Source organism: Leptonychotes weddellii, chromosome 5 (assembly GCF_054177405.1).
Source record: "Leptonychotes weddellii isolate Sample4059 chromosome 5, ASM5417740v2, whole genome shotgun sequence".
Taxonomy (NCBI): Eukaryota; Metazoa; Chordata; class Mammalia; order Carnivora; family Phocidae; genus Leptonychotes; species Leptonychotes weddellii.
In genome coordinates, this window is record NC_138373.1 from 72,777,403 (window position 1) to 72,803,642 (window position 26,240).

General features: G+C 49.8%; 2 protein-coding genes across 5 annotated transcripts in view; both read right to left on the reverse strand.

The window, feature by feature from the left end:
* Positions 1-6,256, reverse strand: part of C1R (complement C1r) — a 9,317-nt gene extending 3,061 nt beyond the window's left edge. Inside the window, exons 1-9 of one of the 2 annotated variants that reach the window (XM_006737871.3) lie at positions 6,098-6,256; positions 5,142-5,370; positions 3,661-3,853; positions 3,010-3,156; positions 2,712-2,908; positions 2,307-2,454; positions 2,076-2,197; positions 950-1,028; positions 416-571 (exon numbers count right to left, since the gene is read on the reverse strand). In XM_006737871.3, coding sequence (XP_006737934.1) covers positions 416-571; positions 950-1,028; positions 2,076-2,197; positions 2,307-2,454; positions 2,712-2,908; positions 3,010-3,156; positions 3,661-3,853; positions 5,142-5,370; positions 6,098-6,099 — 1,273 coding nt within the window. In that variant the 5' untranslated portion in view covers positions 6,100-6,256. Of the gene's footprint in view, positions 1-415; positions 572-949; positions 1,029-2,075; positions 2,198-2,306; positions 2,455-2,711; positions 2,909-3,009; positions 3,157-3,660; positions 3,854-5,141; positions 5,371-5,462; positions 5,588-6,097 lie in introns of those variants that run through there. The other variant, XM_081821137.1, reaches the window with a different exon arrangement.
* Positions 6,257-8,558: 2,302 nt separating this feature from the next.
* C1RL (complement C1r subcomponent like) lies at positions 8,559-24,585 on the reverse strand. Of its 3 annotated transcripts, none has more exons than XM_006737874.3 (7): positions 24,456-24,581; positions 20,710-20,852; positions 19,930-20,158; positions 14,292-14,481; positions 13,045-13,167; positions 12,840-12,914; positions 8,559-11,216 (listed from the first exon to the last, which is right to left on the reverse strand). In XM_006737874.3, exons 2-7 carry the CDS (start codon positions 20,790-20,792, stop codon positions 10,444-10,446), a joined length of 1,473 nt encoding a protein of 490 aa, XP_006737937.3. In that variant the 5' UTR covers positions 20,793-20,852; positions 24,456-24,581; the 3' UTR covers positions 8,559-10,443. The 3 variants fall into 3 exon arrangements, with proteins under 3 accessions (XP_006737937.3, XP_081677264.1, XP_081677265.1); XM_081821138.1 differs by lacking the exon at positions 24,456-24,581 and adding an exon at positions 20,324-20,457 and having other exon boundaries at positions 20,710-20,815; XM_081821139.1 differs by lacking the exon at positions 14,292-14,481 and having other exon boundaries at positions 19,950-20,158; positions 24,456-24,585.
* Between the last annotated feature and the right edge of the window lie 1,655 nt (positions 24,586-26,240).

The window sequence follows — 26,240 nt, forward strand, 5'->3', positions numbered from 1 at the left end:
TGGTGGTGGAGGTGGGGATGGTGGTGGTGGTGGTGGAGGTGGGGATGGTGGTGGGGGGGTGGGGGTTGGTCATGATGGTGGTGATGATGGTGATGATGGTGGTGGGGTGGGTTGGTGGTGCTGGTGGTGGCAGAGGTGGGGATGATGATGGTGCTTGCGGGGGTGGCAGTAGTAATGGTCATGGTGGTGGTGAGAGGGAGCTGACTGTTTATGAAATTTAAGACTTTCTTTGTATCAGCTCAGGTGCCTCCTTCAACCCTACTAGTTGCCTCTTGGCACTGTACTTTAGGCCCCTGAAGCCAATGTCCAGGGCAGATACCTCAATATGCATCCCCTAGGGATTATGTTGGAAAAATCTCAGAGGATGTCTTGAGAAGATGGAAGGGAGAAGGCTGCCATTTGCATGGGTCCCTACCTCGCGCAGTCTCGCTGATGCCGCCTCTGGTATGCATCTTATAATATGGCTCCTGGCAGTAGTACTGGATACGGGCCTGGTAGGTGTTCACCCCCTTTGTGGTGGCATAATTGAAGGCCCCATTAGTCAGGCTTCGGGGTGGCCCACAGTCCTTGACTTGGAGAGAACACAGGGCCGTATGAGAGCTGAGAGTGACGGTATTGGAACGTCAGTGGGAAGAACCTGAGTTTTCTGCCCATAGAACAGGTTGAGAACCTTAGGGAAATACGGTCAGTGGCAGGGGGGTGGTGCACTTGTGAAGGATGGGAACTAGATGGAGTGAAATTCAGTTCTGGGTAGAGCCCACCAACACTGCTCACTTGAGGGTTGACCGGTTCCTGAGGTGGGCCATAGGCTTCAAGGGACAAGTGAGGGGGAGGGTGTTTTGGGGAGAGGCTTAGTCCACATCCTCTCTTCCTGCCACAGCCTAGGTCTCCATGGCTGGGTGGTGGTGGGAGCTCCCCAGGGGCAGACACCTGCTTAGTTGTGACTTACTCTTGCACCTGGGCATGGCACGATGCCAGGTGCCATCATCCTGACAGACAGCTGTGAAGGAGAGCAGCACCTGGTTTCCCTGTTTGAGAAGAGGCAGAGAGAGATAGAGGTGTCATTAACACAAGGAGGCACTGTGGTTCCCTTCCTGCCTTTCCCACACTGGAGCAGCAGGGAATGCAAGGCTATCTCTCAGGCTCTCAGACCTCAGCACCCCCATGGATGTGGCTCCTTTGTTCTTCTCAGACCAGAGTTGCAGATGGGAGCACTGAATCACACAGCGGAAAGTCAGAGCAAGGGCTGATTGTCAGACCCGATAATCCTCTCTCTAGACTCTTGCCTGCTTCCACTACGGTCCAGTTGACACCCACAATTTTGTTTTGTTTTGTTTTATTTTATTTTATTTTATTTTATGTAGGTTCCATGCCCAACGTGGGGCTCGAACTCACGACCCTGAGATCTAGAGTCGCACGCTCTATGGACTGAGTCAGCCAGGTGCCCCTGAACCCCACAATTTTAAATTTAAAAAAATAACAAGCTTGGTAGCCTCAGGGGTCCCTCCAATTGTATATATTTTTTAAAATAGCATTTTAGTTTACCAGCTTTTGTGAAATTAACCAATAAAGCCACGGTCTTTCCTGAGCCTGCAAAGCTGAGGACATGGTGGTGGGCCCAGGGTGAGAACACCATTGTGCATAAAAAAGCCCTGGGGCACGAGGTAGGAGATTTGGTTCTAGCTCCTGCTGTACAAAATCACTGTGATGTTGAGTGAGTCACTTCTTGCACTCCACCCTGCCTTGTCAGTTCCTAAATCCTACCATTATTATGCTAGGCCAGTAGTTCACAAACTTGGCTGCACATTAGAATCACCTGGGTAGCTGTAAGTAATCCTAGTGGCACTCCAGACCAATGGAATCAGTCTCTTGCAGGGGACCCACACAACAGTGTTTTTAAAATTCGAAGTGTTTTCAGTGTGTAGTCAAGTTTGAGAGCAGGTAGACCGGGTGATCTTCCAGCTCAAACATGTGTGAATCCAGCTGGGCTGAGCCTAAATCTGATATGAACCTACCCACCTGAATTGCTCCTAGAGGGCTGGGCCAGCTCTCTCCCTTCAGCCTCAGGCTCTTACCTCCACGAGCTGATAGCCTTGTTGGCAGGTGGCAATGAAGTAGTCACGGAACTGGTATTGCTGCTGTAGGTTCTGGATGATGGTGAACTTGTCTAGGGTCTGGGGCTGGGGGCACTTGATGACTGTTGGGAGACCAGAGGACATGTTTATTTCAGAGCCACTGTCCTTCTTTTGACCCATCTGAGTCTGCCCTGTTGCTGGCCAGTGAGAGAGGCCCCCAGGCAACCGTACTTTCAGTGGTATAATGCAGCTTCCAGCCTCGGCTGTCCCCCGAGTCATCTGTGAAGAACAGCAGATCCACCGCATTGCTGCTGCTGTCAAAGTCAGCGGGTCTTTGCTTCCCACAGAACTCGCCGATGTTCCTCCCGTTGGCATAGATCTGGTGGGGAAGATGGAGGGCCATTTCTCCAATTCAGACATTTTCCCACTGGGCCAGGACGGTGGTGGTGGTGGGAACTCTGCTTTGTGTGTATGTTTTCAGCTGGAGGAGAAAAGGGATCCCCAGGATCCACTTGCCTAGCCTGTGTGTGAGGTTGGTCAGTCCCGTCCCAATTGGCCAGAGGATCTAGCGGGAAGCAGGGATGCGGGGAGTGGAAGGGGAGGAAGGGAGAGTCTCAGGGAGTAGGATGGCTGTACCTGTAGCTGGTCATAGGGGCAGTGTACTTGCTGGTGGTCATCGATTTCAAAAGGCTCCAGGAACTTGAGGTGGAGGGTGAGGCCGCGCTCCACCCGGATGCTGTAGTTGCAACGCAGGTCGGGTGGGTAGGGCTGGGGGTACTCCAGGCTGGTGATGTACCCGGATGGCTCTGTGTACAGCTCACTGCTGCACTCGGCTGTGAGAGCAGAGCCGGACGGGGGTCACTGGGCGCTCTCTGGCTGGCCCCGCACGCCCTTGCTCGGCCCCTGCCTCCCTCCCACAGTGCCCCAACCTTACCCTGGCAGGAATGCCTGTCCTTCTGAAGCTCATAGCCTGGACGGCAGGAACAGAAGTAGCCACCAACAGAGTTGTGACACAGGTGCTGGCACTGGGGCTGGAGATTCTCCTCAACTGAGTTTCGCTGGGAAGCACATTCATCGAGGTCTGGAAGACATTCCAGAAGGAAGGGTTAAATTCCTGCCGGGGACTTCTGTCATGGCTCTGCTCTCAGAGAGGTCAGTCACCAGAGGCCTAAAGACAAAATCATCTCCAGGCCTCTCTCTCTCTCTCTTTTTTTTGGGGGGGGTGGTGGTGTGGGAAGGGACAGAGGGAGAGAGGAAATCTTACGCAGGCTCCATACGCAGTGTAGAGCCGGACATGGGGGTCAATCTCATGACCTGAGATCATGACCTGAGCCAAAACCAAGAATCAGACACTTAACTGGCTGAGACATGCAGGCGCCCCAATTTCAGGCCTCTCTAATGCTTTCTGGGAACGACCCCACCGTGACAGAATCTAGGTTGGCAGTCCTCTCCTGGAAAAAGCTCTTTTGAGGAGGAAAAAATAAGGAAGGACAGGCTTCTTGCTTCAATGGATTCAAGATTCCCCTTTTCTGGTCCCCATACAACATGCCTAAGGCCAGGAAAAAAGGCACCCGGGGCCACTCACCCACAGCTTGGTAATAGGCCAGGAAGCCCTTATAGAACATAATGGTGCCATTCTCCTCATTGGAGAAGTCCGTGTGGAAGGTCAGCTGCATCTTGTTCCCTTGAGACATAAATTCCTTTGCTTCTGGGGGGTTGCCCAGTGGAGAACCCACTTGCCCACAGAACCTCCCCAGAGTTTTTTTGTCAGCAGAGATCTGTGGAGAAAGGACAAAGGGTAGGAAGAAGAGCAGTTGAGGAGACATGTCCTGGGTGGAAGGTCAGCAGAAGTCTACCTCTTGTCCCAAAGAGTGAGTCGTGCCCCCCTGCTGGACCAGCTTCCATCTGGTCTCTACCTGCAGGGCTCTGGCTGTTGTAAACTGTCTCTCCATGACTTGCTTTCTTTTTGTTTCCCCGGTGACTTCCATCTGTTGAGTCTTTGGTGGCTAACTCCTGGCATGTTATCCTGTGCCTGGTACATCGCCCCTTCCCTGTTCTCTGTCCCCTGGCATGTTTCAGACCTTCCTTTGTCTCCACCACCTCCCATGCTCATCTTCCACTGGAATCCTGGTTTTCTCCACACAGCCTTTAGCATCTCTTCATTCCTGGAGCCTGGAGTGGTCTGCTTTATTTTCTGTCCAGTTATCCCACCTCACCTTATGCAAACCTTTCACGTCCAGCCACATGCCTCCTGGTATACTCAGCTGAGTGGGAGCCTCTCCAGCCTCCGCACGGACTAGCATCACCGGACTTCCCTTATCTCTTTGCTCACAGGTTCTTTAACTCCTCAGAAGTGGAAGACATCCTGCCCCCACCCCATCCCTCACCATCCCTGCCACCAAGACCCCTCCCTCCAACCCTGCAAACTTCTCCAGTCCTCTGGGCTAGAAGATGTATCATTTTCATGTTATTCTCTCATAACCTCCAGAGGGTCTCCTGGGAATGGTATTTACTGCATGTGTGTAGACTCTACTTGAATCCTGAATCTAGAATCTCATTTTTATTGATATAGAAAGTTGAGACTGGGAAGGCACACTTGGCTGTCACAGAGGTGAGGAGACTGAGCCCATTGACCTTGCTGAAGCTTATGCTTGAGCTACCACCACACACGTTTCTCTTCCCCATATTCCTGTTTAGGAAGGCAGCCATGGTGATATTCTACACGGAAAGAGGGAAACAGGCACAGCAGTTTTCCAAAGACTCCCAGCAAGTTAGCTGATGGAGAAGGTTTTTCTGACTCCTATAGACAGTAAATTTCCTGGAAGTGGGGCCTGCACATTCCCTCCTCTGTGTTTCTCCCTTCAGTGCTCACTGAGGGCCTCTAAATCCAGTGGACACCCCATCCATGGTGTCACCAGACTCTCCGAACTTCACTTGGCCATTAGCTCTTGCAGGGCTGGGGCTGTGTCCATGGGTGGGGAATGCTATCCAGGGTGATTAGAGCACAAGTCCTCAGTTTCCAGAGACACCCAGCTCTCCCTCTGCCCTCCCAACCTGATTCCCTACCTTGACATAGTCATACAAACAGCCTTCAGAAGGCTCCAGGTCAAACTGCCAGAAGATGAGCTTCACTCTGAATCCTGTGGGCACTGTGATCACAGTGGTTTTCTCAAAGTTGCTGGGGTAAGGCTTGGGGTACAGAGGAGATGTCACCTCCCCAAAGAGCTTCTGCGAAACGGGGATGGAGCCTCCCACGCGGCAGAACAGGATGGGCACCAGGAGGTATAAGAGGCACCTGCCGACAAGAAAGTGGGTGTCTAGTGCTGGAGGGCTGCGGCACCCCTGCCGTTTGGGCAGTGACTGGGGTGGGGGTTGGGATGGTCCTACCGCTTGGCATTTTCCTTTCTGGCCATTCTAGGCCTCGTAGAGATGTTCTAGGTGGGGGTGGTGAAGTGGAGAGCCTGGCCTCTAAAGCCGCTGCATTGGGTGTTCCTCCCCCTGGGTAATGTCCAGTCTAGAGGTCATCGTACTCCCTGCACCTCCCTCCCCATCCTCCTCCCCTGCCCTCTCCCACCACTCCCCTCCCCTTCCTGGAATAGGGCTGGCTTGGGACCAGTTAATGGAGGGTGAGGGTTTCCAGTCATGGCTCTCTGATGGGGCTCCCAAAGGCTCAGCAAAGACCTCTGGGAGAAACGACCTATGGAATATGGAGTCATGCACAGAGCACACCCCTCCTGGGCACAGTGGGTCCCTTCATCTTGCTGCTCCCCTGCCATGAGTTAGGAGGAAGAAGGGAACATGGCCATCGTCTCATGGGTCTAAGGTCTCCTCCTCAGGAGGAGGGATGATGGGGTATGTGTTTGCATAAGCACGTGTGTGCCTACGGGAATAGGTAAGGTATATGGGGAGGGAGGGGTGTTCCCGTCCCCCTGAATGAATTTGGGAGCAGGGTTGCCTCCCATGCCCAGGATTCTCTCCTCTGGCTTCTCCCACCCTCCCAGGGCCCCATCAGCCTTACTCACATTTCTCAAGGTTTGTTTTTGGATCCTGGACTCTCCTGACAGTGTCTTCATCCACTCTGTGTTGAGGGAGAGAGCGGTCATGCAGGGGAGGCAAGGGGGAGGGAATGACTGTGGAGGGGAAGGAGGGGACCATTCCCGGAGGAATGTTGTAGGGAAGGAACTATTTGCATAAACAAAACGGAAAAAAAAATCTTTCCAGTTTAATGTAGTTTTGGTTTTGAAATCCCTGATGGTGGTGCCACCTGCTGGCGGCCTGGGGAAGGGCTAAGGAGATGGGCCCGAGTTTTTCAGAATGGAGAAAGCCTTTGGTTGGAAGCCCAGACTTCTCGGTTTCTATATCTGATCTGAATTCTCCCTTTCTTCAGGGACTGCTGCTGTGTTTACAAGGTCCCGATGCCAAAGGGAACGGAAATCGCAGTTGAGGGGGTACTCTCTTTTCTGCAGTGCCCTGTTCCATTAATCCGGTTCTTCCTGCCCTTACCCACCCGGGAGTGGCCAGGGTTTTAATGTCCAGGTTGGTGTGACAGGAACCATGAGGCAGAGAGGGCATGGCAGGAGCGGACAGAAGAGAACGGAGTTTGGTTGCACTGGGGCCCCAGCCTCCTTTCCCATGAATGACACTTAAACATGGGACACAGAGTGCTTATGTCAGGGTGACCCTACAGCAGCACTAGGGTCTGTCTTAAGACCCTTCCTCCTCACTTCAGTGAACTCAGACCTGCCCGTGAACTTGGTTCTTAGAGAGGCAAGGGAAGCTGAGCGAGGGTAGAAACATCCTCTTCTTCTCGGCATCTGGTCAAGTGTTTGAACCCCTGAGAGTCACGGTTGCCTAGGACCAGGCAGACATTATGTCTGCACACCAACAGTGACTTGGTCTTTTCTGAAAGAAAGTAGGCCCCTGGGAGGGAGGGAGGTTTTGTCTCTCCTGTGTCCCAGGCCATAGTCTCCTAATTGGAAAGTTTGTTCGCTGTGGAAGCCTTTCTTCCTCAACTCTCCATGGCTCAAATACCCTTTGGCATTTGATTCCAGAGGGAGGCTCAGGCAGAGCTGGCCTCCGAGTCGTGGACCTTTGTAGTCTATCCTGCTTGTTTCTCCAATTGGATTAACCCTCTTTCCCTCCACCCACCTACCCCCTCATTCATCCATGTATGGACTACCTATTTAATATGCCAGGTACTTTCCCAAGCAATGGATTGCAAGGACTCACAAAGATGGGGCAGTTCACCATTAGGCAATGACCAAGTCCTCACTGAATGTGGTTAGAGAGCAGGTACAGGAAGATGCGAAGTCAATCAAGGTGTGGAGGGTTCCTCCAGCAGGCCTAAATGTCAGAGCTGAGGATCGAATCTGATGGCAGGGCTGATCCATGACATAATCTGTGACATGACCCATGACCTGGTCAGGTCAGAAAAGACAAAAGATAGAGGAGAAGGAGAAGGACTGGATGAGGAGACGAGGAAGAAGGGGAATTTTTTTTTTTTTAAAGATTTTATTTATTTATTTGTCAGAGAGAGAGCTCACAAGCAGGGGGAGCGGCAGGCAGAGGGAGAAGTAGGCTCCCACGGGGCAGGGAGCCCGATGTGGGGCTTGATCCCAGGACCCTGAGATCATGACCTGAGCTGAAGGCAGACGCTTAACGACTGAGCCACCCAGGCGCCCCAAGAAGGGGAATCTTGTCTCACAAATTGCACATTAGCATTTTGACAACACTGTGTGTGCGTGTGTGTGTCGTGTTCATAGTGGAGGCAATATGGAGGAGATCACAGGTAAGGAGCAGGTGGTCCAGGAAGGTAATTCTTAGCTGAAGTTCTCCTATTCATCCCAGGGATTCTGAGTATCATACAACATGGCTGCAAAGTGACAAACCTGGGCTTCATCACCTCAGTCCCAGGCCGGCCTCCTCTCTGCCAGGCCACTCAAAGGAACCTTTACTTGCACATTTGTCGTATACCGTTGACTTACACCAAGGACAGAAAGAAGAAACAGCCATATGAAGATTACTCCTGCACTGGTTTAAAGATCAGTATCAGGGGCGCCTGGGTGGCTCAGCCGTTAAGCGTCTGCCTTCGGCTCAGGTCATGATCTCAGGGTCCTGGGATCGAGCCCCACATCGGGCTCCCTGCTTGGCGGGAAGCCTGCTTCTCCCTCTCCCACTCCCCCTGCTTGTGTTCCCTCTCTCCCTGTCTCTCTCTCTCTGTCAAATAAATAAATAAAATCTTAAAAAAAAATAAAGACCAGTATCGAAGACATTGTCTATTTTATTGTTTATTCTTCTTAGGTTTTGGTTCTGGAGAAAAAAAGTTTCTCTCTTAAAGTAATGGTAGGTTACCTTATGTGGATATATCTAGACATCTAGATCTATATAGATCTATAGCTATAGATATATATTTTTTGCCTTGGCAGGGAGAAACATCATTTTTCAATAATAAAAACAAAATAAAACGAATACATGCTCATTAAATAAAATTTAGCAAAGTTTAGCAATTACGGAGGAATAGGGGAAAACAAAACAGCCAAAATTATACCACCTAACACAACTTCTGATTAGTATTTTAGGGTGTTTTAAAAAAGATTGATTGATTGGTTTTAAAGATTTTATTTATTTATTTATTTATTTATTTATTTATTTATTTATTTATTTAACAGAGAGAGAGAGAGAGTACAAGCAGGGGGAGTGGAGAATCAGGCTCTCCTCTGGGTAGGGAGCCCAACTCAGGGTTTGATCCCAGGACCCTGGGATCATGACCACAGCCAAAGGCAGATGCTTAACCTATTCAGGTGCGCCAAGACTTATTTATTTTATTTTAGAGAGAGAGAAAGAGAGAGCAAACACAAGTGGGAGGAGCAAAGGGACAGAGAATCCCAGGCAGACTCCGCACTGATTGCAAAGCCCTACGTGCGGCTCAATCCCACGTTCCTGAGATCACGACCTGAGCCAAAACCAAAAGTCAGACACTTAACTGACTGAGCCACCCAGGCACCCCTTAGGGTGTTTTTAATAGTCTTTTATACTTAGGTTTAAAAATGGTTTAAAAAAATCGAAGTAACCACATGTATGTACAACTTTGAATCCTGCTGTTTTTCAAAGATCAATTTTTTTTTAAAAGATTTTATTTATTTATTCGACAGAGAGAGAGATAGCGAGAGCAGGAACACAAGCAGGGGGAGTGGGAGAGGGAGAAGCAGGCTTCCTGCCGAGCAGGGAGCCCAATGTGGGACTTGATCCCAGGACCCTGGGATCATGACCTGAGCCGAAGGCAGACGCTTAACGACTGAGCCACCCAGGCGCCCTCAAAGATCAATTTAACCTTTAACCAGGTAAGCTAACTTGACCTTCAGTGCTAGCAGATTTGCTCTCTTCTGTTTTATGGTATTAATTATCTATTTCCATTTGAACCATCGTATTTTACTCGTGTCTTTCACTGTAAATCACCTCAAGACCTTATTAAAAGTTAAAGAGCTGGTCTTCTTAGGTGGAGCCCAGACCCAGGTGTCCAGCAGCACTGGGAGGTGTCGGCCCCAACATCCAGCCCGGTGCTGGGCTCAGCTTGGGGTCTGCGGGAGACGGGGCTAGCAGGGAAGTGTGAGCCAGGTGTTGTCATCTTCAATGAAGCAGGAATTCCCAGGGAGGACCTGTACAGATGTGGGAATTGGGAAGGGGAAGCAGAGTTGGTCTGGAGGACAATCGGGAGGTATCATGGTGATCTGGGAAGCCCATTGCCTTGGCAGTCCCGTCCCAGCTGTGGGTTTTGGGCAAGCCACTTTATCTCCCTGGGCTTCAGTTTCCTCATTTGTGAAATGTGGGTAATAACAGCTCCGTTGCAAACTTGCTGTGAGGAGTCAATGAAATAACCCGTGAAGCTCCTGGTATGCAGAACATGGGCTGTTTACTAGAATTGCAGCTAGGAGATACCGTTGGCAGGGGGAGGGGGGTGAAGCCAGTAGTTTGAATGCGTGAAGGCCAACTAGAGGGGCTTTGGAATGTTTCAGAAATGAAAACAGTTAAGACCACATCCCCCAGACCCCACTTGAACTGGGGGATGAGAAGGTGACCGTCTCCCAGGAGAGTACAGAAGAAGCCGTGTCAGCAGGAGATGAAGTTTAAAGGGAAACTGGCTGAGATGTCCAGGGCTTTCCTGGGTGGAGCGCAAACTCGGGCAAGAAGGTGGAGAAAGAGGAGGGGGGGGGCACTGGGAAGGAGGAGGAGCTCTCTCGCACAAGGGACAGGACAGGAATAGGGGTTCCCTGCCCCCAGCGCCATCCCTGAGCCCAGTCCTCCCTCCTAACCCTCTCCCGGATGGGGGGACGCTCCACAGCTGGGTGTCACTGTTCAAGCGCCCCCAGGGTCAGTCCTTCCCCTCCATCACTCCCTTGATCCAGTCCAGGTAGTTGAGCACTTTGGTGTAGAAGCCATAGCCCTTGCCACAGCCCACGCCCCAGGAGACTATGCCCGTGGCCACCCAGTGATGGGCGCGCTCATCCCATACCACATAGACGCCCCCGCTGTCCCCCTGGCAGACATTCTGCTGCCTCATCTTATCCCCAGCACAGAACATGTTGGCAGAAAACACCTCAGACCTCTGCTTCTCTTGGAGCCAGGCCTGGCAGGCCGCGCGCGGGGCCACGGGCAGCCCGGAGTATTTCAGCTGGGTGGTTAACCAGCCCCTGTCCACGCCGAAGCCACTGACGTAGCCCCACACGCCGCTGCGGTAGAGGGCCTGGCGCTCGGGCAGACAGACGGGCAGCAGGCTGGGGCCCAGCCGCACGCTGCGCCGCAGCTCCAGGAGCGCGATGTCCCCGTCGAAGTTGTGGGACTCGTGCTGGCGGTAGTCCGGATGCACCACCACGCGGCGCACAGGGTGGCTCCCCAGCCGCAACATCTCGTCTACGCTTGTGTGGCCCAGGAACACCTCCACGCTCCGGTTCTTCCCGAGAAAGATGCCGTCCTTGGGATAGATGGTGTGGGCGGCCGTGAGGATCCACCTGTCGCCCAGCAGGGCCCCGCCCCCGCGGCCGTAGATATTGGTGAAAGCTTGCCAGGGGAAGTCGCCCAACTTGGCTCTGGAGGAACCCAGGGCCTCCCGGTTCTGGGCGATGGGGGTGACCGGCCGGCCACAGACTGGGAGAGAAGAGAGACAGAGAGACATACAGGGGACATCAGCAGCTGCATCAAGATGCATTTGTTAAAGACCTGCTTCCGTGAAGCGCTCTCTCTCCTGCGCCTCCTCAGACGATTTCTTTTTAAATAAGAATCACTCTTATTTTACCTTAATAATAGGATTTAAAAAAATTAATTCCAGTGTCATTAACACGCAGCGTTATATTAGTTTCAGGTATGCAGTACAGTGATCCCACAGCTCTACAGGGTACTCGGTGCTCATCACAGTAAGTGTGCTCTTGGTCCCCTTCCCCTGTTTCCCCCATCCCTCAGACATTTTAAGGCCACTTCTTCAGACTCTTGGTGGGGCCATCCTGAGCAAACTCATGCAGCAAGCAGTTTGTCCTCAGTGCCTGTTGCCTGTTTTCTGTGTCCTTCCTCATCGTTGACATCTTCCACCATCACCTGCCCTCCAACCCACTGCCCAAACACTGCATCAGCCTGGCCTGAGAGCTTTCTGAGGGTCAGGAGTGAGATTTGAGAAATGTATTCAGATTGGGTTAGAAAGGCAATGCTTTGACTTAAAAAAAATAAAAAAAAAAAAAGGATTTCAAAAACAGTGAACTTGAACCCTCATATCTTGCTGGTGGGAATGTAAAAGGATGCAGCCCCAGCGGAAAACAGCCTGGCAAGTCCTCAAAAAGTGACACCTACAGGTGTGATGTGATCTAGCAATTCCACTACTAGGGATATGCCCAAAAGAATAGAAACATATGTTCACACAGAAACGCGTACACGAATGCTCATAGTAGCATTTATCCCTAAAAGGCAAAAAGTGAAAACAACCCAAATGTCCTTTAATTGATGAATGGATGAACAAAAGCTGGTATATCCATGGAAAGGAATGGAATCCTAACACCTGCTACAACATGGATGAACCTTGAAAACAAGCTAAATGAAAGAAGCCAGACACAAAGGCCACATGCTGCATGATTCCCTTTATAGAAAATGTCAGAAGAGGCAAATCCATAGAGACAGAAAGTAGATTAGTGGTTGCCAGTGGGTGGTGGAGGGGAGAGTCTGAGGTGCTGGGTTTCTTTTTGGGGTGATGGGAATGTTCTGGAGTTAGTGGTAATGGTGGCATGACCTTGTGAATATACTAAAAATCACTACATGGTATACTTTAAAATGCTTAAGATGGTGGATTTTATGTGACATAAATTTTATCTTAATAAAAAGTATTAACATGGCAGACTTCCTGCCACTGTGGCATGTAGGTAGGGAGATGTTTTGGGGACAGAGAACCTGTCTGTGTATCCTTAAAGCAGACCATCCCAAGAGAGGGGTTTCTCTTCTTTCCACTCTTCTGACCCTCTTCGCCTTTACTGTCCCCTCTGATGAACTTCCTTTATGCTTTTACTTTCTCAGTTATCTCTTGATCCTGAATAAGGGACAAGATTCTTGCTTCTCCTTTTCTGGGCCTTCTTGGTTCCCCTCTTCTTCTGCACCTTCTGCCTTTATCTCTCCCTGTCGACCCTAAGGCTTTCCTTTAACCCCCTATGTCCTGCTCCCGCGGGCCACACATACAGCTGAGGTTTCTTCAGGAAGTGGCCACAGGGTCGGCGCTGGGAGGTCCCTACTCACCCGGGATGCAGTGAGGAAGCTCCTCCCTGTCTTGTGTCTCCTTCCAGGGGCCCTGGGGTGTGCAGGTGAGTGTCCCTGGGGAGTGAAATGAGGGGAGGCAGAGAAACAGATTCACAGTTGGGAGGTGGGGGTGCTAGGTGCCCAGAGCGCCTCTTGCTGGGAGTGAGGCAAATAGGAGCTGGTTCCCCAGCAGGCGGGGACGCACCTGCTGGCGCGGCCTGATAATAGGGCTCCTGGCAGCGCTTCTGGGTCTTGGAGGGGCTGTCTCCACGTGTTCTGGCCTCAGAGGCTTCCCTGGTCTGGCTGACGGGCTGACTGCGGTTCACACCTGTAGGAAACCAGTGGTCAGGAGGACCCCGAACTGGCAGCCCTGGGACTGATTCCGGCCCAGGGCCATATTTAGTGTGACTTGCACAGTCTTTTATTTAGAACATCTGAACTGTTTTTCACTGATAAGATCATCCATGATAAAAATGATTAAAAAATGGAAAGTAACGGTGATAAATAGGCTGTAGGGGATACAGGCATCGTCATACAGGGCTAGTCAGTGCATGTTAGCAAAACCTCTTTGGAGGGAAATTCAGCAATGCTGAAACTTAAATTGCAAATGCCTTTTCACCTACCATTTCTATTTCTTTTTTTTTTTTTAAAGATTTTATTTATTTATTTGACAGAGAGAGAGACAGCGAGAGCAGGAACACAAGCAGGGGGAGTGGGAGAGGGAGAAGCAGGCCTCCCGCCGAGCAGGGAGCCCGATGTGGGACTCGATCCCAGCGTCCTGGGATCAAGCCCTGAGTAGGGCTCCCTGCTCAGCAGGGAATTTGCTTCTCCCTCTCTCCCTGCTCGTGCTCTCTCTCTCTCTTGCTCCCTCTCGTTCTCTCTCAAATAAATAAATAATCTTTAAAAAAAGACATATTATTGAGTGAAAAATGCTAGATTTAAGACATTGTGAATATTAGGCAACCCCCCCCCCACCCCGCCGCACAACAATTATATTTGAATGGCACCTAGAGCGTCTTTGGAAGCATACCCAGGAAATGGACAACAGGGTTGTTTCCGGACAGGGTAGCCAGGGACTAAGAGCCAGAGATGAGAGGAAGACTTACTTCTTATACTATTACCATATTATATTATTTTTTTTTTAAAAATTATCATGTGCATGCATTATCTTTCAAAAAAACCTGAGTTATGATTTGAAAATCTAGAATTTCACTTAAAAATCTGGACTCTTGGCTTCTTTTGAAAGAGGAGATGATCTGCAAGCATTCAGCCTATAAATCTGCATGGAAACAACTGCTGGAGCTGAGCCACGCCTGCCCCTTTAATTGGGCTGCTCAGCAGCAGGGGCATAGCTGGGGCGGGGGTGGGGTCGCTCAAGCTTCCACTTGTCCCTTCAGGAGATCAGGGGCCATGGCTCCGGGTAGAGGCTGCACCCCCAGGAGGGACACTCACCCACAGCTTGGTAGAGGGCCAGGAAGCCCTTGTGGAGGCCAGTGGTCCTGTCCTGAGAGGAGGCAGGGGCTCGGAAAGTCAGCCGCAGTCGGTTCCCCGGGGACACAAACTCCCTCTGATCAGGGGGGCTGCCCAGCGGGGAGCCCTGCTGCCCACAGAACCGACTTGGATCCATCCCACTGGCTGTGATCTGAAAGGGGAGGGTGGGCAGGCAGGTGTGGGGTGAATCTGCACCACAGGGTCACATCCTCTAGAAGGTCTGCACACCTCTGGGGCTCAGAAGCTGTTCCTCGGGGAGCTTTCCTCAAGTAGTGTCCTGTCCCATTACTGACCCCCAGGTTTCTTTTACCCATGACCAGATACCTAATGTATTTCTTTAGCCTACCGTGAGTATCTCATAAAGCCCACCATAGTTACCTACTTTCAAGAAGCTCCTTAGGAACCCCAGGGTTTCTCCAAATAGTCCGCTGGATCATAAATTCTAAGAAGGCAGGAACCACATCTGTTTTGCTCACCCTGACTCCCTGATGCTCCAAATGGTATCTATGGCACCACAGCCTTGAATTGACAAATAGGCAGACCTACATCCTTCCCGTCCCACCTCCTCCACCCCCACCACCTTCCACTTGTCCGAATAACTTCCAGTGGCCAACATCTGTGAAGCAGTAAGACTCTTTGCAAAGACTGAGCCCCTTGGGTTCCTAGCCTTTCCTGTTCTCCTTCCTTTGGAATGTTTCTCCTCTTACTCCAGAAACTGTAAGTGAAGCCCCCCACAAGGTGCAAAATCTACGGACACAAAATGTACACAGTGTGTGTACCCTGGGTATTGATGCTTTAGTATGTTCTTGAAGCAGGTTGTCTCTGCTTCTGTTCCTTCTGCCTGCCTCACCTCTGCTCAAATCCTTTAATGTGGGTTCCCCAACCCAAGGAAGGGCATCTTGGAAGGAGTTCCCCTGGCCCATGCTACATGCCTAATCTCTTCTCTGGGCACACAGCTCACTGGTCAGCTCATTTGATTTCTGACCTTCATATTGACCCACATACCCTGGGTTCTTGCTAGCTCTTTGTTCTCTCGTTCTCCCCAAATCGCAAATTTCTTTAAGCCTCCCTTCAGCCCATCTCTCCATGATCACAGTGACTGGGGGTAAGTTGGCATAAAGAAAAGTTTTCAGTCACCTGGAATGTCTTGCTCGGGCATGTCCCAATACTTTTCCTTCCTTAGGACATCAACACATTTAATGTCCCTATTTAAGAGACTTACCTCTTGGGGAAGAAGCATTTTACCCTAGGAAACTGTCCTTTACTGCTACACTTGGTTGTTAAGTGCTCCAGTTTTCTTCTTACCCTTCCTCATGAGTTGTTGGCTAAATAAAATAACTTAGGAGTCTAACTAGCAAAGTAGAATGAACACCCGACTGAGAGTCCTCAGACCTATGTTAAATTCCAGACTCTGCCCCACCTCCTTGTGTGACATGGGGGGTTTCTTAACCCCCGTTCTCGGTTTCTTCCTATAAAATGGTCCATGAGGCCTCTTCTAGCCAGGACAACATCACGCCCTATGGCAGTTCTCCAGAGTCTACACGTGGAACAGTGGTGAGGATGACACTAAACACCTGCTCATCCCAAATTCATTCTGTTGCGTGTTCTACAGAAGCTTGGATTTCATCCATCCATCCATCCATCCATCCATCCATCCATCCATTCCTTCAACAGGTACTGATTATGTTCTATGTGTGAGACACTGTGCTAGGTGCTGGGGGTACAGATATGAAGAACAGACAGTTCTGCTACCAAAGAGCTCACAGGCCAGCTGAGCATACTGACGAGTAAAAATGGAACTAGACTTCAGGGTCTTAAGTTCTGCATTTGCGGTGTCCGTGTGATTTGCTCTGGAAGCAGACAGGAGGGAAGGATCCTCTTCCTGAGCTTGAACTCCCTCCATGACAGGGAAGAGTCAGGCCAAGATGGAAACTGCCCGTGGCTGAGAAGAGCAGGGCTCAAGGTAGGTGCTCAACAGACATAGGCTGAATTAAATACAGTCCCGACTTCCAGTAAAATCTGAAGCAGTAAACACATGCACTTATCTCCTTTCCCACCTCAAATCCCACCAATGTCACAGCAAAGGGATAAAATGGTGTACGTGATCAAGGCAAAAAAGCGAGAGGACGTGACAGCAGAGGAGGGATGTCAACATTTTGGAAGATGGGTTGGAGATGGACAAATGTCAACGAGTCTTCAAAGGTGGAAGACAACATAAAGCAAGCAGGTTCTCACCACAGAACCCAGGAAAGTTTCAGAAATTGGGGTAACCGGGCACCCCTGAGGATGAGGATGGAGGAAGGGCTGACGGAAAGCCATCGTGGGGAGACCTCAGAACTCTAGGTCCCTTTGCCCATGCTGTGCATCCGGGCAACCCCCTCTGGCTCACCCTGGCAGAAGACCTGAGCGTGAGCCAGACACCCTTGACTTGGGATCCCCTGGCACACTCGACAGAGGAGGTGAAGACCAGTGCGGAAAACAGAGGGCTTAGGTGAAAGTCTACATATCAAACAGTGCAATTCCCTCCTCTGCTTGTTTACCAGAATGTTGGCCACCCTGAACAGGAGACCCAAGGATTCCGATCTGAGCTCGGCTGTCCCTAAAGAAAATACTTCCACAAGCTAATATTTGGGAGGTTCCCCAACAGCACAAATAGTCACCTTGTTGATAACTCTATTGTCAAACCTGTCACTTCACAAATTTTAGATATCCACACGGAGCATCCAGTGCCATCTGAGTATTTCACTCTTAAATATGAATGGACAGCCAAGGATTCTCAGACATTGTAGGAAAGTTTCTAACATGATAAGCAGAGACCAAAACAAATGAACAATAAAAGGGAACCTGGATGAAGTAGAGATAATACAGGAACAGAAGACACATTTAAAAATAATCCCTGTAGAGGAAAGGATATTGCCTCTACGAAACAAGAACAATATTCTATACAAAGGTACGTTTAGAAGATAAGAACGAGCTTTTAGACATGAAAAAATACATTAGCAGAAAAAAATTAATAAAAAGTTCATATTTAAGGGGCGTCTGGGTGGCTCAGTCCACTCAGTCCAGTGGCTGCCTTTGGCTCAGGTCATGATCCTGGGGTCCTGGGATAGAGCCCTGCAATGCTTCTCTCTCTCCCTCTGCCCCTCCCCCTGTTTGTGCTCTCTCTCAAGTAAATAAAATCTTTAAAAAAAGTTGGTATCTAAAATGAAGAAATCTCCCAGAAAGTGGAACAAAAAGAGATGGAAAACAGAACAGAATGGATTAACAAAACTGGAGAATCAGTCCAGAATTTACAACAGCTAAATTTATTTTCTCTTTCTGAAGAAAGAGAAAATAAAGAAGCAGACATCTGGAACTTATATAAAAAATAATACAAGAGCAGTGGGTGGGGAAATGCATGAAGTAGGTGATGGGGATTAAGGAGATCACATGTTGTGACAAGCACCAGGAGATGTATGGAAGTGTTGAATCACTATATTGTACACCTGAAACTAATATGACACTGTCTGTTAGCGAACGGGAATTTAAATAAAAACTTAAAAAAATGAATACGTGAGGAGAAGAAAAGTACAGCATGAGGAATATAATCAATAATATTATAACAACATTGTATGGTGACAGATGGTGACTACATTCACTGGGGTAAGCACTAAGCAATGTACAGAATTGTGTTTTCAATATGTTGCACAATTGAAACTAAGATAACATTTTATGTCAACTGTACTTCAGTAAAATAAAATAAAATAAACATAAAAATAAACATACATAGGCTCAGAAGCCTAAAAAAAAAAAATAAAAGAGCATTCTCAGAATTGAAGGCCTGGATTTAAAAAGTCTCTAGATTAGGGGTGCCTGGGTGGCTCAGTCGGTTAAGTGTCTGCCTTCAGCTCAGGTCATGATCCCAGGGTGCCGGGATCGAGTCCTGGGATCGAGTCCATGTGGGTCTCCCAGCTCAGCAGGGAGTCTGCTTCTCTCTTTGAAACTCCCCCGCTCATGCTTTCTTGCTCTCTCTAATAAGTAAATAAAATCTTAAAAAAAGAGTCTCTAGATTAAAAACCCCTGTATAATGAGTACAAAAAGACTCACATTAAGGCACATCAGAATGAAAACTTAGAATACTGGCAATAAGGAAAATGTTCCAAAAGTCCTAGAGCAAAAAAACTAAGGACCAGGAATCATCCTTGTACCAGGCTTAACAACACTAGAACAAGCAGACCATAACATCAAAATTCTGAGAGAAAATGGCTTGTAACCCAGACTGCGTCCCAAATCCACTATCCATCAACTGTGAGGGTGGACTAAGACATTCCGGGATATGTGAGATCCTTTACAGCTTATTCCCTCATATCCTTTCTGGAGGAGAATGTGCTCCTCCAAAATGAGGGACTAAACCAAGAAAGAGAATGGTATTGGGTTCAGTTCCAGCACATAACAGGTACAGGAAATGCCCAGAAGGAGGGAGAAAGGAACTTCCAGAAGGCTTGAGGCTCTAGAGAGCAAGGAACTCTGAGGAGATGAAGCATCACGAGATCTTCAGGTGGGATATCAACACAAAGCAAGACCAAGAGATTAAGATTTGTAGTTGATTATGTCGAGAAGAGATTTACTCTCCTGGCTAAGAGTTTGGGGAGCTTAGTTATAGACAGAGCTAAGCATACTAGAATCAAAACAAAAACAAACAGAAAACCCAAAAAACTCCATGAGATTACTGACTCCCGGGAGACCCAAAAGCCAGAGAAGCAAGGACATATAATTATTGTACACCATGTGCTCAGAAGGGAGTATTTTAAAGTCATGATAATGTAAATAACTAAAAATGCTAATAATGGTAGCTTGGGAGGATGGGGTGGGGAAATGTAGTGAAGGTCTAAGAGAAGTAAAGCGAGTCCTCATCTTCTATGGTTGGAAATTAAGTGATCATGTGCACAAAAGTAACACAATAAGCATGCTATTTATACACATGGAAGTAAATGCCAGATGGAGCAGCTACATGCATCGCAGGCGCTGCTGCTGGGAGAGGCCCTGGGGCTGGGAAGAAGGCTGGAGACTGCTGTTTCCATTATAAGCCTTGTATACTCATTTTTTATAAGAACTCTGTGCATGGATTATTTTGATATGAAGGAAATTTAACCCAAAAGATAATGTAAAGTGCTATTTTTAAAGTGTCCTTATCCTGCAGCTTGAACAGTCACCTAAGTTTTTGTTACTATTTAGGCCCAGCTTCCTGATCAGACGGAGCCTGCACTCCACAGATACTTGGTGGATCTTTACTGATGGATGTGTGAGTCCTTGCTATTTGACGCCAGGGTTTTGCAGTATGTGTGTGTCCCTCGGTACGACACCCAAAGCAGGGCCTGCCCTGCCACCTTCTCTCTCGCTCTGTGGGACCCAGATGGTAGCAGGGACAAGGGCAGGCCTGAGGGCAGAAGGCAGCACCCTGGGGCAGACCCTGACCTCCCAGCTAAGCCGCCTGTGCCCCTGACTTGGGCTCTTCATCCATCCTTTGCCATTCAGGGCACAGCCACGTCCCCCTGCCTCTGGGCTCCAGGCCAGGAGGCTCCCTCCCCAGAGTCCCTTCAGGACCCCCACTGCAGCTCACTGTGACAGAGTCCTGCTCACAGTCCTGGGACGGCTCCAGGTCGAAGTCCTGGAAGACAAGCCTCACGGCAAAGCCCTCTGGAGCCTCGATGTCAGTGGAGTTCTCTTGGCCTTTGAGATATGGCTCTGGATACCCAGGGGATGTCAGCTGCTGGGGTAGCTGCTGGGCCAAGAGCACGGAGCCCTGCGTGGGGCAAGCCTGGAGGACTCCCCAGAGGAGTAGCCACCACCTGTGAGTGGATGAGAGCAAGATATGGCCACACACATATGGCCCGAGGCCTGTGGAAGTATGAGGAGCAGGGGCAGGTGAAGCTGAGAGATCGAGACGCCCTGCAAAGGCGTTAGCCCTTGAGGCCTGGGCACCTGTGGGCTCCTCCCTTACTGCCCCTCCTCACCCTGATTCCTTCAGCCTCCTAGCCAGCCGGAGCTTGGACTGGGAGTTTTCCACCATTGCTTGTGTCCCAGGACAGTCTCAATCAAAGGAGGGGGCTGCTTTCTGCTTCGGCAGGTCCCAATCCCACCCTGGGATCTGGAGGAGCAATGGTGGTAGGAGGGAGGGACATTTAAATATGTTAGCTCTCCTGGCTCAGACCACGGAGTCTGACCAACTCCAGGGAAGGCTGCTAGAGGCTACAGGCAACTTTCCAGTTCTCCCCGCAGTAACTGGTTCTGTGTGTGTGTGTGCGCATGTGTGTGCGTGTGTGTGCACGTCCCTGGGTCCCACCTTCCCCTCTCCCCGCCATTGTCCTCTCCTCCAGGCCTTTCCGGTGGGCACACTCACATCTTGCCTGGGCAGCTTGTGGAGTGGGGGCTTCTCCAGTGGTTATTTCCCCACTCTGAGACCAGGCATCTGGAACTGGACATCTGGGACCAGCGGGAGGACGTGCCCCACGCCAGGGCACAGGAGGTGGGGCGGGGAAGGCCCTGCGGGGGAGGAGGGAGAAGTTACTGGAAATGAGTTAAGTAATTCTCCACAGTTCCCTTTTTCTAGTTCTCTGGGTTGAGCGCCACCTACTGTCTGATTCAGGAATAGTTTGCCCACCACTGTAGAGGAAAAACACCTCCCAAATCCCATTTGCCCTCAGAAAATATCAGGGGGCTGGGAAGGCACTGACTCTTGACCCTTTGTACTGTTTACAACCAATTTTTAACTCGTGCATGTATCACACAGTAGGGTGGTCCCTTTAATGGGCCATACCCCTCCCTCCCTGACCTTTCCACTCATTTATGTTAAAAGACTGCCTCTTGTAGAGATTGAAGTTTGTGACCCATGAACTTGAGCTGCTCCTTGCTCCTCTCTCATCAAGCATGGATGGGGGCACTCGCTTAGGTGGTCTTTTGAATCCTGCCCACAGCCCCGGGAAGCTGCTTGTCCAGCAGGGTCAGGCCCAGACTCAAACTTCTTTAGACAGATACCAGAGGCCATGGCAGGGGGCAGAGGCCACCCTCCCTGCCCCCCCAGGAGAGACACTCACCCACGGCTTGGTAAGGGGCGGGAAGCCCTTGTGGAGGCCAATGGTTCTGTCCTCAAAGGAGGCAGGTGTGTGGAAAGTCAGCAACAGCCCGCTCCCTGAGGACCCGAACTCCCTTTGACCAGGGAGGGCTGCCCAGTGGGGACACCAGCTCCGAGCAGCCCCCCTGGCTGTGATCTGAAAGGGGAGGGGATGGGGGGAAGCAGGCAGATGTGCGGCGCATCTGCAGCATTCGTTGGCACAGGGTCACGTCCTGTTGTGGACTCCAGCCCCAGCTAGAAGCTTTGCACACCTCTGGGGCTCAGAGTTATGTATGACATGTGATGGCTTTGTCGAATGATTCTCTCCCATTCTGCTCACCACAAAGGCTAAGAACGGCTCCTCACACTCCAGTGCTCTTGGTCCACTCTTCGTTCAAGAGGCTCTCCGGAAGCCCTTAGGACACTCCCAAAGGGTGCACCAGGCCAGCAAGCAGGCTCCATTACGGCAGGGACTGTGGCTACTCGGCTCACCATCACTGATGGCCAACATGGTGCCTAGCCCATGGATACGATGGCAAAACATGCGTGGCTGAATCCTGACTATATGGGTAGAAAGTCTCTTAATCGGCTTCTTCCCTTTCCCTCTCATACTGACCCTCAAATCCCCCTTCTTCCAGCCCCTCTATCACTTTGCTAAGTACTTTTCTGCTACCACTCTCTGGGACCTGCTTTTCCTGCTTCCCCTTCTTCTGCAGGATACCTCCTCCAGCTCCTTCCAGGCTCTCCCTGGGTCATCCCAAATGACCAGGCTCCTTCTCAAGCGCCATCCCTCTGGTTTCCATTCGGCCCTAGAGCATCCTGCCTCCATCCTTAGTCCAAGGGAGAGCTCAGTAGGCAATCCCTCTCACCCTCATTCCAGAAGTAACCTCTACTCTGGGCCTATGCACTGCTCAGGTCCCTGGTCGTATGTTCTCCTCCTTCCCATTACTTCTTCCTTTATTTGTCTCTCACCCCCACTGCTTTCCTCCCTTTCTCCAGGCCTTTGTGTTCTTGCTTTCCTCCTCCTCCTCCCTGATTCAAGCTTTAGCTCCAACAGCTTCCTTTCCTCTGAGCCTCATGGCACCCCGTCTTCCTGGAGAGCCTCTGGCTTGAGAAGGCAGCTTCCTACTGAACTTGAGAATTTTTTTAAAAAAATATTTATTTATTTGACACAGAGAGAGAGTGAGTGAACACAAGCAGGGGGAGCGACAGAGGGAGAGAGAGAAGCAGGCTCTCCCTCTGAGCAGGGAGCCCGATGCTCAGGGGCTCGATCCCAGGACCCTGAGATCATGACCTGAGCTGAGGGCAGATGTTTAACCGACTGAACCACCCAGGCGCCCCTGAACTTGAGAATGTTTATTGTCTCTCAAGTAATAGGGGCGCAGTGGAGATGGTGACCCCAAATATCATGGTCAGAGCATTTGTTTTCCTTCTATCACCCCCAGGGCAGGGCTGGCTATGGGCCCCACATTCCAAATCCCCTCAAGTTAATTGAACTTGGGGTTGTGCTGCTTCCCCTCTTCCTTTTCCAGCTCTTCCCCACAAGGCTGATTCCCAGCTTTCCTGGTAGATCGCAGGGCAAGGATTTCTCCCTGTTAATTCAAATTATCACAGACTCTTAAACTCTTTGAAAAAGACAAACAGAAGAATGAGATTTTACCTTTATGCTTGAAAGGACAAGACAGTCCCAAGGGTATTCTTCTGGTCTTACAAACAAACAACAATCTCATAAATCTTTATGCCTTTTCGAAATTGAAGAGGTTAATTTAAATAATGTTTTCAGGGGTGCCTGGGGGGCTCAGTCAGTTAAGTATCTGACTCTTGGTTTCAGCTCAGGTCATGATCTCAGGGTCGTGAGTTTGAGCCCCGCTTCCAGCTCGGTGCTGGGCATGGAGCCTGCTTGGGATTCTCTTTCTCTCCCTCTCTCCCTGTGCCCCTCCCCCTGCTTTTGTGCTCTCTCCTTTAAAAAAAATAAATTAATTAAATATTGTTTTCAGACAAATTTTCAATGGCCAACCGGAGTTGCAGAGTTTTAAGGTTTACAAATTACATTGTATTGGTCATATAGCAATCTTCTCTGATGTCTGCATGTCTTAAAAGGTTCCTTTGTGCAAATTACACTTCCAAAGATGATATAAATATAACATAGAACAGGATTACATATTTTCACACCAGTGGGACTGAATGTTCTTGATTTACCACTTTATCAGAATCAACTCTATGAAGCAGAATCGTGTCTGATTTTCTGCAACTCTAGGATAAGAGGGAATATGTTCTCATCTTGCTGAGATTTATTTTGTGAGCATTTATGGGGCTTGCTTTTTAAAACTGAGCACCAGAATTTCATTTTAGGGCATTTTTTGGGGGGGGGGAAGGCAAGCCTGAGAAGCTTAAAATGTACAAAAGAGAAAGTTAACAAATGGAATATGAGACACATTCTGGTTTTCACCTATAATTGGGAGACAGGTCCAGTTACTCCAGGGCAAGTGAGAGGGTTTGGCTCAAGCAAGGCAATGGAGCTGTGGCTGGGGAAGGCTCTGGGAGGAGGCAGATCGCTGGAAATATAGTAATTCCCAGCATGACCTTTAAAAAAATCTCTAGGGTAGATAGCACTTGCCATCTGGCTCAGGGATAGCTAAAATATTGGAGACAGTTTTTTACCCCAATTGAGGCTGGATATCTCTGAGATCAAGAAGACCTCTTACCCACCAACACCCAGACTTAACTTGAAGGAGCAGCTGAAGGAAAGTTCGGTGGGGTCCATGCCAACTGTTCATTTTTTTTTTTTAAACTTCTCTATTTCAAAGACTCGATTTCTATTTATTTATGCTCCTGGTTCTCTAAAATCACTCCCCAGACTGTGGTTGTCTCTATTTGTGCCCTTTCTTTCCAGACCAGGTGCCCTGGGGAGAGGAGACATGGCCATGTGGAAGCCCCAGGACACCGCCTCATGGTGGACAGAGGAAGGCTCCGGTGAGGGCGAGTAGAATTCACCTCGGTGGACTCCTCCTCAGCTGCTGGCCTGCACGGCTCACCTTGCCTTGAACTGGAGATCTGGAGATGATACAGCCGCTGTCGGAGGTCCTGCCTTCTCATTGGATGTCAGAGCATGTGAGGTGGCTGATTGTGGTCTGCGTGGGAGGGAAACATGAAGGCCCTTGGAAGTCCAGGTTGCACCACTTTATGCCGATTGCAGCAGTGGGAGGAGCAAATGGAGCCCCAGAAGTGGAAGCCTTCTACTGCCCCCTGCAGGTAAAAAACCAGGACCTGCAGGACCTGCCCAGGAACAAGAGGGACCCTGGCATGAGCCCCCACCAGGGATCTGTCCTGGGAGGAAGGGGCACTGAACCTGCCACTGGATCATAAGGTTTAGGGGCCGGGTATTGTGTTCTTTGTCTCTGATGTTCTTTGTCATATTCTTTTTTTTTTTTTTTTAAAGATTTTATTTATTTATTTGACAGAGACACAGTGAGAGAGTGAACACAAGCAGGGGGAGTGGGAGAGGGAGAAGCAGGCTTCCTGCGGAGCAGGGAGTCCGATGCGGGGCTCCATCCCAGGACCCTGGGATCATGACCTGAGCCGAAGGCAGACGCTTAACATCTAAGCCACCCAGACACCCTGTCATATTCTTTTGATTATGCTTCACTATAGCCACTCCATCATATACCCGTCTAACCACTCATCAGCCCTAACAATACTGGCCACTTCTGCATTTATTTTCACCCACCCTGATTCACTTTATTCAAAGAAAGAAATTCTTAGAGGCAGGAGTCCTACTATCTCTCCATCATGGTCATCATCTCCCTGAGGAGGTCTGATAGTCCTAAGAAGATTGCTAGCGCTTTACCCACGAGGGTATTAGCCCTCCCTCTCTTTGTAGCTTTGGTAGACTAACTATCCAATCTTCCAGAACACTCTTTAGGGTCCTCTATTGGGAGAGCATATATCTCAGTTTGGTTGGAACAGTCCCAGTTTACACTGGTTGTCCTGGTGTAATTATTACTAGTGCCCTCCTTCCCCTGGTTTGGACAATAAGCTATCTGGTCATCCGAGGGCAAGGTGCTTTGCAACTACTTCAGTATGGCGACTCTGCTGCATGAGACCTCCCTCTCCCCAGGCCCACTCACTGTCACTTGTCACTGTGGTCGCTACCCCAGTCTGAGCCCTGATTGCCTGGAGCCCTTTCTGGCAGCTCTGTGCTCATTACATCAGTTGGCATGCTTTCATGAGCAACATGATACTCCTCTGAAATCCCACGTGGGACACGTGCTCACCAACATATCTCTGCTCCTTCCGTCTCCACCAAAATCAGAACCTCCCTTCTCTAATACTTAAAAAATGTCATTTTAATGTACTCAGGTTTGAAAGGTGGGAGGGGATGGCTTGTCCCAAAGTTCTGAGGTCTGTGTACTAACCCCTAAGAACTCATCATGAGAAAGAGGCTGGGGATATCCCCCAAAGAACCTTCCTGCTTCTACCCTGCCAGAGTGGCTGGAAGGGAGGGCAGGGAGGAGTCCTCAAAACAGGAAAAAAAAAAAAAAAAAAGATTGTGCTAGAGATTTTCAGTGTGTTTGGAGTGAGGAAGACCACTGTAGTGGAGTTGTATTGTACCTCACTCTGCCTCTCAGCAGCAGTGTAGACTGCCCTGTCAAAAACGATTCATCACCAGAGAGTGGGGGTTTGAAGCTGAGACCTTTCCCCCACAGATCACTCAATGAAAGCATTCATTTAGAAGTTGGATTGTTATAGGGCGCCTGGGTGGCTCAGTTGGTTAAGCGACTGCCTTCGGCTCAGGTCATGATCCTGGAGTCCCGGGATCG

Bases quoted from the DNA above. Each gene is read 5' to 3' on its own strand.
- C1RL (XM_006737874.3), bottom strand. From the start codon at position 20,792: ATGTCCAGTTCCAGATGCCTGGTCTCAGAGTGGGGAAATAACCACTGG. The intron at 14,482-19,929 runs GTGAGCTGCAGT...CTCCCCTTTCAG, and splicing joins GTGAGCAGGACTCTGTCACA to ATCACAGCCAGTGGGATGGA. The intron at 12,915-13,044 runs GTGCGTCCCCGC...TTCACTCCCCAG, and splicing joins TTATCAGGCCGCGCCAGCAG to GGACACTCACCTGCACACCC.